General features: G+C 40.1%; 1 protein-coding gene across 1 annotated transcript in view; it reads left to right on the top strand.

Annotated features, from left to right (window-relative positions):
* SLC24A2 (solute carrier family 24 member 2) overlaps positions 1–13,211 on the top strand; it is a 165,792-nt gene that overhangs the window by 116,682 nt on the left and 35,899 nt on the right. Inside the window, exons 5-6 of the mRNA XM_074994104.1 lie at positions 9,847–9,945; positions 12,914–13,020. Of these exons, the coding sequence (XP_074850205.1) occupies positions 9,847–9,945; positions 12,914–13,020 (206 nt within the window). The remainder of the gene's footprint in view (positions 1–9,846; positions 9,946–12,913; positions 13,021–13,211) is intronic.

Raw genomic sequence — 13,211 nt, 5'->3', positions numbered from 1 at the left:
CTAGTAGGGGAGAGCCCTGAAAATAGTGCGGGGTTTCCTTCTGAGAGGTTGTCCCCTTAGGTGCTGCCTATTTCGACTGCCCTCTTATGAACAGCCCTTTATCGCAGACCTTTTTATCCCAAAACGGGATTAAAGTTTTACCAGGGTTTACCCTTTATTGGGTTATCCCTAGCCACTCAACCCTTCTATACAGAGGGGAGCTAATAGCTCTGTTATTTAATGTAGTTTAATAATAACAAGTCATGAACCTTTCTAGTCTTCTATTTGCATGAACTGTTCTTAGGCTAGGCCATTGAATTTGGCCTCCTGTGTTTTACATTAAGTATTAGAATACAGGGTTTACAGAATGTAAGCCGCAATGAGTAGAGTCTGGGGAAGTCCCAGCCCACTATACTATAGTCTGCTATACAAACACTTAGCACATATAACAACATGCAAAAATACAGCAGCAGCAATAAAAAATACACATTAGCTTACTCATATTCTACAACAACTTAATCACTTCTATTTCTAACCAGTATTTTTATACCTTTCTTCCCGCTCTGTGTCCAGGCGCTGGGCCTGCAGGTCTCTTGGCACAGGAGCTAGGAAGTGATGGCCAGCACAGGCGCGCTTGTACAGCGCCGCGCAAGGCCTGACAGAAAGAAGGAAAAAAGCCAAGGGGAAAAAGGCCAGCTTGGTTTAACAAAAAACCCCTTGGAAGAGAAAAACAGCCTTAAATTCAACCACCGGGCCAAACAAGGGTCGGTGGTTTAAAGGGCGGGGCTGCTGCCACAGTTCCCCCGTGCAGGGCACCGGAAGGTGCGATCTGCTGGGCGAACTCTCCAGGCGAACCACTGGAGCCTTCAGTGATTTTTAGCTCTCAATACTGGAACTCTTCCGGTCTTCTCTTCTTTTCTTCGGCTGCCCACAGCGGCTAGCGACCGATGACTGACACAACGGTTCAGCTTCAGCTCTTCCGCCCAATGGTTTGGCCACTGGCAAAGTCCGGCTCTCAACTCAGTCCTTTGCTGCAGTCTTCCTTCTTCTGTTCTTCTCTCCTCCAGGGTCAGCGTCGCACTGCCCCAAGCAAGGCTGCTCCCCAGAATATATGCAGCCTGGGTGGACCTGTTTGACAACTTCTGCCTGCTAGGTCCTCCTCAGTGCCACAATGTATCAAAGGGGCATTTGACTACTACATATGTATAAGGATTCTAAATTGACCAATCAGTTTGAAACATTTCAAACCATAACTTCATACATATTCATAGCCCGCCGAATATTAATTGTAACTGTCATTTTCTAACAGCTACCCTCTATGCTTTTGCCTATACAGTATTCTAAGGCCTATTGTAAACCTATTAACAAATGAACTTTGAATAAATTCTTTGATGATTTTATTGGAGTTTGTAGGGGAAGCATGTCACCACTGCTGACAAAGCAGATTTTTTAATTTAAATGCTCGGTTTCTTGGGCCATCTGGTCAGGGTGCAGAAGGACCACACAGACACCACAGCCCGTGTACAGGGACATATGAAGCACCTCAGAGAAGGATTTTTCCACAGAACAATGCAACAGCACTTCTGCCAGTGCTTATGGTGACATGGCTGCAGCCCAGCAGGGAGGAGGGGGGCTGGTGGGCAGAGGAACTGCAGCACAAAAAGCCACTCCCCTTACCCCTACCGTACAGGGCTGGATAACATGCAGGGGTTTTAGTGACTCCAGCCTAGGGTCTCTGATTAGGGGCCCTCACAGAAACATCTGGACTTCTGGTGAACAGATCTTTTTCCATTGTCCCACTCAACCCTGGGCTGCAGCCTCTAAAGTTCATTTGTTAATCCAGCTCTGTATATCGTATCTTTTTTTGTTGTTATACTTTCCTTTTTTTTTAAGCTGAGCCTGACATATCTAAATAAAACACAACAGAATGTGTATTATCACATTGCAGGATTCCTTTTGCAACCCACTACTGTGTGTAGTTTTAGCTGTTAATTTGGGAAATTTCTTGTGACTGTTTTATTGGCACCCAACCTGATAGAGGCTGTTAGAGCATCAGCTTTTGCTGTAGAGGACTCAGATAGCAACAGAGAGAGGTGAAATCCATTTTAATCCCACAGGTGTCAGAAAGGCACATGGTTTGTAAGTAGCTTTTTGTGCATCAGAATCTTTTCCCCACCACGCCCTTGGTATTAACCCTATTTTGGGTGTTTTGTATTGTTTTTTTTTCTGGGTTTTGTCTTTTGTGGTCACTTCTCCAGTGCATTTATGGCTAATTGCAGAAATATTTTTTTACTATATACAAAAAGCTTCCATTTCAGATGATGCAGAACAAATTTTGTAGATCTGTCCCAGATGTAGCTTCCCGATATTGAGACAAGTGTGACAGTTGGATATATTTTAGACATGTGCTGCAATTGGACTTACAAAAGAAGATCAGTTATGATTCAGTTGCAACTTTTGGATTGGATTCAATGAATATAAGGATTCCAGCACTTTGACTGTGATAGTAATAAATAAATATTTAGAGGTGGTTAAGGCTTTCTAATAAATTAAGAAATGAGTGAAAACAATCCTCAGTAGCAAATACATACCCTTGTTGCCTTTGGTAGTTAATGGTATTTTAATGATATCTGCCACAAACCTTTGGGAGAGTCTTGTAGAAGACATATGTTTTGTAATTTGTCTGAACCAAGATTCAAGGTCTGGATAGGCAAATAGCATACTGAGTATAAAACTGGGCAATAAATTTTCCCTCTGATAGCCCAGTAGCAGATGTCTAAAATATATTGCAAGCTTTTTAGTTATTTGGGGATGACCATGACCCACTCCCATGACAGCACAGTAAGATCTGCAGGACTGGTTCTCTCTGTGGAGAATGCCAAACTACATGACCAAACAAATCTTTGTGTAGTGTGCAATGACAATCGCCTCAAAATGTGTACTGCATGCCTGGAAGTAAAGAGGTATTACAGGTATCCAGAACAAAACAGGAAAAGCAGTCATGTAGCACTTTGAAGACTAATGAAATAAGTTATTAGGTGATGAGCTTTCATGGGGCAGACCCACTTCTTCAGATTTGGAAATAGTGCCGTACTGGAAATGGCATGACAGTTTTATAACACAGAGATACAAAAAAAAAATTAAATAAAAGCTGACAAATCAGGTACATAAGACAGAAGCTGGGTGGGGGACAACAAGGGGAGAGGATGTTTTGAAAAGGACCCCCATGTAGACAAGCCACGGGCAAGCAAAATGTGGCACTTCCAAAGTGCTGCAGCCGGCGGCATGCTACTGAGGCACTGAATATTCATTTCAGAGCCTTATTAGTATTCTTCGATTTGGCCATTAGCATGGCCATTTTGAAGTTTTTTGTGAGTGTAGATGTAGCCTAAGTGTCCTGCCTGACATCACTACAAATATCAAAGATGGGGAAGGTGTCCTTGTCATGTGTAAGGTAATTGCAATTTATGCTCAAATTTGATACACTGACACTTGGGCTACATCTATACGAGCACATATCTTCAAAATGGCCATGCAAAACCCACCAACTTCGAAATTCCCTTATTCCTTTCAGATCGTGGCTTTTCTGTCTAGGGTAGAATGTAGTTCTTTTTTCATGTCTGAATAAGGCATTGTGAGCTGCCATAATGAGAGTGGCCATTATTTAGATACAGAAAACCAGTCAGAAAACACTGAGACGTACGAATCCACATTACAAGAAGAAAAGTGTACATCAGCATGGCTGTGTCTACACTGAGCCCTAGTACTGACAGTTTGATGCAAAGAAGGAGTCTTGAAAATGCAAAACTGTGTCTCATTTGCATGTTTGAATGACTAATATGCATACTCATGATGCCAATTTGCATATTCACAGAAGAACTCAAGCAGTGTAGATATGGTCCTGCCACCAAAAATCCCCTTTGTCGACAGCCCCTTATGCCTCATAAAAATAAGGGGCTGCTGACAAAGGGTGTTTCTGCCGACAGAACTACGTCTACACCACTTGATTTGTGCCATAAATATGTAAATTAGCCTCATGTATGTGCATCTTAATCACTTTTGAGACTGGTCATTTGCATCAAACTGTTGGCACTAGGGCTCAGTGTAAACACAGCCTATAAGTACTTAGAAACACAGCACTCTGCTGGGGCACGTCTGACAAGGAGGTGCCATGTGAAAACCACATCAATCATGTGTCCCTGAATCTGGTTCTGAGTAAAATTGTAATGGTACCGAAAGTGATATAAAGCATAAGGTACCCCTTAGTGGTTAAATATTATTTATTTGTATTATGGTAGCACCCCAAGTCTCCAAACCCATTGTGCTAGGTGCTGTACTAACTATAAGATCTTCCCTGCCCCAAAGAATATAAAATCTTCATAATCCAAGAATTTGTCTGTTTGGGAGATTATTCTGGAAAAGGTATTCTTGTTTGATGCTATATGTGAATGCTCTTGTTATAGAATTCCATTGATTAAGATAATTCAGAATAAGGATCCTTAATTCAGAAAAGAGCATTTATACATGGTGTTAATCAGGAATAGTTAATCTTTTCAAATTCCAATTCTGTCCTATTCTGGATTAATTTTCATGTGTAGGCAAGCCCTCACTAAACTGTAATCTAAGCATAATGCTTCATTATAACACTTTTACCCCATGGCCCACAACTTAATGTCCTTGGTCAGCAACAGACCTCTGAGTAATGTCAGCTGAAGTTATTTGTACAGATTCAGGCTTGTTTGTATTATGTATTTATTACATATTTATTTGTACTTATTTATATTTATTAAAACATGTATGCAGTGCTCCAAACTGAACTTCTTTCCCTTCATCCTCCTTCCTTCTGTCTCCCTTTCCATTCTAATCAACATCCCTCACCCCATGGGAAAATGTCCAAAAGCTGACAAACCACTTCAGCTTTTCCGGTAGGTTATTATCTCTGGGCTGTATCAACCCAAAGAGTGGGGAATGATTCCTAGAGCCCCTTCTCCCAGGGGTCTGTGAACTTGTGCATTTCAGCTGATTTCAGCTGTCATAAAATGGCAGGAGGAGAGAGACAATGTCTTACATAGTTAGTCCCACAGCTCCTAGTTTTTTGTAGTGCAAACCTTATACCTTAAACTCTCCCAGAAATAATTTGGCAGCTAATGCAAATCATGGACCACAGGTATATATGAACCCCATTTGAAGAGTACTGCACTAATCCAGACAATGTGAAAACGGCATAATTAACTGTGATAAAATCCAGTTTTAAACATTTTGCCAATTGCAAATGGTTATACAGCTCTGGTTCAGTCAGGATTCCTTGTGGGGCTCTGTCTCCCTGTGTATATTGCATTCTTTCTGTACCCATCAATCTCTCTAGACTGGTGTGGGTGTGTGGGTGTGTGAGGGCATTGCCCCATCTTCCTCCCACCCATACTCAGGGCATGGGTGCTCATCTGAGATAATGTCTCTGCTATGTATTTACAGCCTGTGTCCTCCACAAAGACCTCACTCTTCCCCACTCCTTGGGCATCAGTGCAAGGCCAGTTATACTGTAGACCCAAGGACGGAGAAAAAGGAGGTAGAGTGATATAATGATGATAATTAGGATTACTGGGCAAAAAGTAAGAAAGACAATATTTTCTGATAACATTAAGAATCGTTTCCTTGACCATGATCTATGGCTGTAGAATAATCTTGCAAAGGGAATGCTGGATATTTTATCTCTTTGAACATTTAAAAGTAGGTTAGAAAATGGAGAGAGAAACCCAGCTCTGGAACACAGATGGGCCTAGTCTACAGAAGAAAGTTGCACTGACTTAATTTAAATCCATTTTTAAATTGGTATTTAGCTAGTGCAAATGTGTAGGCATCTTTAGTTCTGTTTAAGAGTGCCTTAATTTGGTTTGGTTTAAATCTATTCCTAACTGGCAAAACCCAAACCTCACAAAGCCATCCTTGCACTGAAATAAGAGGCCGCGGCTTGTGCTAGTTTAAAAACATACTTTAAATTAAATCAATTCAGCCTTCTTATGTAAATAAGCTCATGGGCTAGATGACCTAATAGGCTTTATCCACCACCAATTTCTGTGATTCTTGAGGAAGGAACAAGCATAACATAGCATGAACATCAGCAGGACCACTGGATCTTGGTACACAAGTAAAAATGCTAGTGAAAAATAAATCTTCCGCACAGTCCTTTTAAAAGGCCTCTACCTTTCATTCACCCATGTTGCCAGGAATGTAATAATCTACCTGCAACATTACGGGTCAGATTTTCAAAAACAATTATGCACCATCTTGGATGCTGTGACCCCCTTCCCCATTCATGTGTGCAATTGGCATGTCTCTGTAAGTGCAAGCACACACTCTGCCACCACTTGTGTGCACACCATGGTTTTTCACTCAAATCAGGAATGCACAAAACTGTGATGATGCCTTCAGTGTTGTAAATGGAAATACTTGACTTTTGCAGCTTTACGTTAACATGACTGCACACTCCTCTTTTTCTTTTCTTCCCCCCCACCTTCAATTCATCTCACACTCCAGGCTCTTTCCTTGCTATCTCCTTTTTCCTTTATTCAATATTCTGTCTCACCTTCCACTACATCTTTGAATTATGTTCTCTGGCATTGACCCCGCACAACAAAGTGGTGAGCTGAGCTCTCACTTTTCATTGCTGCTCTGTTCAGCAGCTGTTTCCATTTCACCTACTCCACTATCTAGTAAATAATTTCAAACTTCCAATACACATTTTTTCAGCAACTGAAAATGAAACTGCCTATGATATTTCCTATGGTTCTTCTGGCTGAACACTTATTATTTTGCCATGTGATGCTTCTGGAGTAGTACATCCAGCTAAGAGAGCAAAGTTCATGGCTTTTCATAGTATTCTTTTATTTTTCTTTTTTCATCAGGAGGATTGCAGTTTTGCAGCTGACCATTCCAGCCCTCCATAAATAGTAGATGCTGGCCTCTTGGTCTGTTAGCTTGTAATTTATTCCGTTATGGTATCCAGGTTTCTAAACAGTCCCAAGTTGTTTTGAAGTAACATTTATTTTGTTTTATTTTAGACCTGTGATTCATTTGGCCATTTCATTTAAACACCATGGCTGGACTTTAACTGTGACTTACATTTAGAAAAACTGGTATTGTTATCTAAATCAAAGTTTGTTTAGGAATGGCTGCTCTTAACTTTCTGTAGTTAATTGACAGAATGTATCCTTTGGGTAGTATTGTTTTATTTTAATTAAGTATGTTTTGTCCTATACCAGGCAAGTCTTTGCTTCCCCCAAAACTTCAATTGATTTCAATGGGAGGTTAGGGTGGTGAACAAGGAATGTAGAATAGGACATTCATGTTATAGGACTGCTTGGAATTAGGCCAGCATTCTACTTGATCAGTAATACTCGCAATGAGGCTATGTTTACACTTGCATTCCTCTTTCAAAAGCGGTGTGCAAGTGAGGTGCATTGAAAATGCAAACGAGGTACAAAGTTGCATATCTGACACCTCAGTTGCATATTCTTATTTTGAAATCGCTTCTTTTGAAAGAAGAAAACCAGTGTAGACACTGCTCTTTTGAAAGTAAACCCCATCTTCAAAAGAATCCTTCTTCCCATAAAAAAAAAGGGAAGAAGGATTCTTTCAAAGATGGGGTTTACTTTCAAAAGAGCAGTGTCTACACTGGTTTTGCACTTTTGAAAGAAGTTATTTTGAAATAAGAATATGCAAATGATATGTTGATATGCAAATTTGTGTCTCATTTGCATTTTCGATTTACCTCATTTGCATACCTCTTTCAAAAGAGGAATGCACGTGTAGACACAGCCTGAGAGAAGAAAACATCAGAAGAGAGAAATCATAAACACATATATTAGGATACAAGCTCCCTGGCTCTACTAGAGAGTTTTGTTGACAAAACTTGTGGGGCATCTACACACAAAGACTGTGTCTACACTTACATTCCTCTTTCGAAAGAGGCATGAACATGAGATACATCGAAAGTGCAAATGTGAACAAATTTGCATATCTTACACCTCGTTTGCATATTCTTATTTCGCAGTAGCTTCTTTCAAAAGAAGAAAACCAGTGTAGACACTGCTCTTTCGAAGATGAGGTTTCCTTTTGAAAGAGCAGTGTCTACACTGGTTTTCTTCTTTTGAAAGAAGCTATTTCAAAATCGGAATGTGCAAATGAGGTGTCAGATATGCAAATTTGTACCTTTTTTGCATTTTAGATTTACCTAATTTGCAATACCTCTTTCGAAAGAGGAATGCAAGTGTAGACACAGCCAAAATGTTCTTTGTTGACAGTCTGTTGACAAAACTCAGCATTTCTGCTGACAGCACTCTGCCTCTCCACAATGAGGAATGGTGGCTTTGTTGAGAGTCTCTGTCAAAAAAAAAAAATGCCACATGGACGCTCTGTGGGGGCCCTCTGTCAACAGACAGGGCTTCTGGTTCACCGGGCAGCCCTGTCTGCTGTGCTTGCAGTTGGCCCATCTGTTGAGAGAATGGCCAAGTGGTATGGCTGCTGTCTGTCGACAGAGCAGTTTTGATCCACTGATCTGGATGTGATCTGTTGACAGATGTTTTGCCGAAAGATCTCTTCCAACAGTTACTTCTGTGGGCAGATTGCTGTAGTGTAGAAGTAGCCACAAGGTATCCAGAGAACTGTTGTGCAAGATGGGAGCGAAGAATGTAGCACTAACTGGCAGAGGTTTAGAATGAAATTAGTCTATTTGAAGGTTACTTAGCCATTGTCCCTTATGGCAGAGGTTCTAAAATTGTGCTCTGCAGACCACTAGTGGTCCAGAGCTTCATTCAGATGGTCCATGAATAGTTCCTTCTAAGGTGCGCACCTTGGCAGCTGCACACAAAAGAATGAAGGACTACCTACCTAATTAGAGTAGCCGTGAAGAAGTGGCTCCACTCTTTAAGTGCCTGGACCCTGGAGAAGATGTACATGTAAGATGAGGTGGTGGCCTTGGGAGAAATAGGATGTATGTGGGAGGGGTCAGTGGGGTGAGATGAGGGAAATAGGAGGAAAATGCAGGGGGCAGAAAGGTGGAGAGAGAGGTTTGGGGGGAATTTGGGATGTGCAGAGCTGTGGTTGCCAAAGAAAGACAGCCCTCCTTCCCAGCCCCAGCTCTGTGGGTACTGTGGTGCGGGAGAGATCACCTTACTTCCCAGCTTGCGGGGTACTGTGGCCAGGGAGAGAGGCTACATCCATCACATTAGAAGTGCAAGAATACTGATGTTAAAATATGAGTTGTGTGCTTTTATTTTTACAATTAAAATATTACTTTTTAAATATATAGTGCTTTTATCCACTGTGCTTTACAATAGTTAGCTAGTGGTTCAAACAACGTTTTCAAAAATCAATAAGTGGGCTGTACAGACTCAGGAAAAAGCTTGTAAACCTTTGCATTATTGGGATTCTTACATGTTTTTTCTAAGTATCTGGTAGTGGCCGCTAGGACGACAAAATACTGTGCTAGATAGAATGCTGGTCTCATCTAGTGTGGCAGTTCCTGTGTTTCTACACCAGACCAGAAGGTGTGTATTTATTTATAGCATTTTTGTTTATTTGCTATTCATCTTGCACTTTTGTTATGTAAACTTGATTGACTGCATCACCAGAAAAAAATCTTCTCTTTGGGTTTTAGGGAACAAACATCTTTTAAATTTTTAACTCTGTGAGAAACAAAAATATGCATATGCATGAATGTTAAACAAAGTTTAATAATGAGTTAACTATTTGGGATGGATAGAAATTAATTAATGGCTTTGATTTATAGGACAAAATCTGGAAGCTACTGGAAAGAAATGTTATATCTCAGAACTGCTTCACTTGAACAATGACAATATTTTCTTTTAGGAAAGTTCAAAGAGAAGGCCTCAATTCTTCATAAGATTGCCAAAAAGAAGTGCCAGGTGGATGACAGTGAAAGACGTAATGGGGCTGCTAATCATGCTGGTAAGTATAGGAATGCGGAATTATTTTTATTTTTATTTTTTGGGGTCTGTTTGCTACGTTTTACTTTATTTATTCAAGAAAATAAATGAACCCTTATTTAGACCCAAAGTTAGACGTCTAAATCCGTATCTGGATTCCCAAATGGGAGTCTTATTTTCAGAGATGCCTTAGCACCTGCAATTGCAAATGGGTTGGATTGGTATAACCAAGTGAAAAATTTGTCTCATAGTTTGCTCAATTGACTATTTCATACAATGGGTCAGATTCAGCTCCAGATTACAAAAGTATTACCAGGGCCATTTGAGTATGGCATTGGGTTCCTCTGTGCATATGGAGACTAGTCAGAGAGGTCCACCAGGTGTGCAGTTTGGACACTTACATCTTTCATAGATCTGAAATAAATTTGCATTTTATGTGGGTCGTGTAGTTCCATACTTGCCAGGGGAAAAGAATATGGGATATGAAATCTACTATGTGGATCTAAGAGCAAAATGTTGCCTTCTAAGAGGTGTTACGATTGTTGTGGCAAGGAATTCAATCTGTCAGAGGCAAATCCTGCCTATCTTGCTTTGGCACACAAACCTATATAGTGATGGTTCTGTTGGGCAAAGGGGAGACCGCAATGAGAACATAAAAACAGCGGTACTGCTGCTCAAGGGTCCATGTAGCCCAGTATCCTGTCTCCTGACAGTGGGCAATAGCATCCCAGAGGGAATGAACAGAACATGTAATCATCAGGTGAGTCAAAGCTGTGCCCATTCCCAGCTTCTTTCAAGCAGAGTCTAGTGATGCCATCCCTGCCCATCCTGGTCATTGAGGGAATGTATCCTCCAGGAACTTATCTAGTTCATTTTTGAACCCTTTAGAACATCTTCTGGGAAGGAGTTCCACAGGTTCACTGTGTGTTGTGTGAAAAAATACTTCCTCTTTTTGTTTTAAACCAGCTGCCTATTAATTTCATTTGGTGACCCCTAGTTCTTGTATTGTGAGAAGTAAATAATATTTATGTACTTTTGCCATGCCAGTCATGATTTTATAGACCTCAATAGTATCCCCCACTTATCCAAGCAGAAAAGGGGTTCATGGACATAGCCTGCTGCAGTGCCCTTCTCCTAGGTAACTTTCTTATGTGGAATGGATTGGGCTGGGCCACCAGGAGGAGCAACTTTATGATCCATAGGTTTGCACACACTGCTGATCTACAGGCCAAAAGGCTTGTGCACCGGTTATGTAGTAAGCTACTGTTATCTTCTGTCTGCAATAGCAGTTGCAGACATATCCTAACCATGAATTGGAAATAGTCCATCCTTCCCAGACCAATATATTATCCGCTTACAAGCTCCTTTTTACTCTTTTTATTCAGCTCAAAACTTATACATTGTTAGAGCAATAGCAACTTATGTTACCTTCTCATTTCTTTCAGCCAGGGCTTTACCACCAACTGTTCATTGCAGTGGCGGAAAAAAAAACCCCAAAAGCTATTAAATACATCTGGTAAAAACAGGAATCAGTTTTATCAGTTTGACATTTGCCACAACCTTACTCTATATTCTCTGGTTCTATGATATCTAGATGCTCTTTGTCCACTAAGTTGAGCAATTGGATGGAATACTCTGTTAATAAAACTTAATGCTGAGGAAGAGAGTCCACAAACAGTTAAAGTGTCACATATATACTGCATTCTGCATTGCAAATACGATCTCAGATGTTAACTGAAGAAGAATCTGAGTGCAGCAGAAATGCAGCAGCACCACTGCATTTACTTCTTTGTACAGCAACATGAGATAAAAAGTGTCTCATTGTAATAGCTCTTGCTTTCTCCTGACTTCTGATTGTTCATGGGTTTCTGACCATTACCATGTCTATCTAATAATAACAGCTGAAATGCTGACACACTTATTATTTAGACATTTCGTAGGATGCTCATGGGGACAGAAATTCCATTACACAAAAGTAAGGACAGATCCTGGGTTCTCTCTCTAATCTCTCCCACTTACCTTACCAAGATTTTAACATGAACCACTGCAGAATCAGGTCTTAGCTTTATAAAATTATTGAAAGTCCTGGCCATTGTTCTGTAACTTGCTGGGGGGGAGGAGTTTTTCATTTTTAATACAAATAAAAATCCGATGATAAAAGTGAACACTTCTTGAAGTAGAAATTACCACTCCAGCAAAAGTCTTTTTAAACTGAACCCTGCATTCTCTATTTTGAAAAGTTATTTCTTTTTTTTAACCCAGGAACAAAATTATGTCCCACTAAGGAGACTATAGCTTTGCTTGATCATTGTTGCTGAGACAAGCCCAAAATTAACTTGGAAGCTTTGGTCTAGTAAAGTTGTACCATTCCTGTTTAGCTATTATTGACACAGAGAAATATATTTCAAAAACTACATGACAGTCATAAAATCTGTGACTTTCAGAACAGCTGTAACAGGACTTCAGTTTTCTTAATAACAGATGGAAAAAGTTCGTTAGTTAAATTTGTGTCTGTGTATGAGTTTGTCAATATGTCAATACAGAACCCTGTTTTGTTTTTGTTTTTGTTTTTTTACTTTCTGGTAGAATGGTTTAGTGTCAGTTTTGACTTAAAAGTTTTAAACTTCTCCTGAGATAGGTAAGGCTTTTGCATGAGTAAGAAGTCCATAAGTTGCAATTAAGAATGTAAGCATTAAAAAGAACATTTTAAAAACACAGCCACTTTTAAAATAAACTCAGCATTCCTTATTCAGAAGCAAAACTCTCAGTGGTCAAAATTTGGCTCTAAATTACATCTATGAAAATTCGTTGTTTCTATGGGTTTGCAGTACACCATTGTAAATGAAGCCAGGGTATGTCTTTCTCTCTAGCTGTGTAAACACTATTTACACCTGATAATTCAAATGGGCTGAAGTAGGAGTGGAATATGACTAACAGGTTTGTTATGTTTCTTTGTTCTATTTTTTTCCCACGTATGGGTGATGTTACAGAAAAAATTGAACTCCCAAATGCAGCAAAAGTGGAAGTTGAAGTGACACCACCAAATGATGGTTCAGGACCCATGCAAAATGGAAACATTGCCCACGGAATTGAAGAGGTTACTGTATTTTATTTTCTTTCTTTCTCTCTCTCTCTTTACCCTGATAAATGTATTCAAGCCTGGTTTTACTGTATTGGAAAGCTAGAGAGTTGGCTTTTACCAAGTAGAATCTTGCTCTCACATGCTCTTCAACCAGAACCTATAGCTCATGGCACTATGCAGAGAGAAAATGGTGTAAAAAGCAGTTT

Source organism: Carettochelys insculpta, chromosome 5 (assembly GCF_033958435.1).
Source record: "Carettochelys insculpta isolate YL-2023 chromosome 5, ASM3395843v1, whole genome shotgun sequence".
NCBI classification, from domain to species: Eukaryota; Metazoa; Chordata; order Testudines; family Carettochelyidae; genus Carettochelys; species Carettochelys insculpta.
Note: the sequence above shows the minus strand (reverse complement) of the source record. Positions and strands in the feature narration are given on the sequence as shown.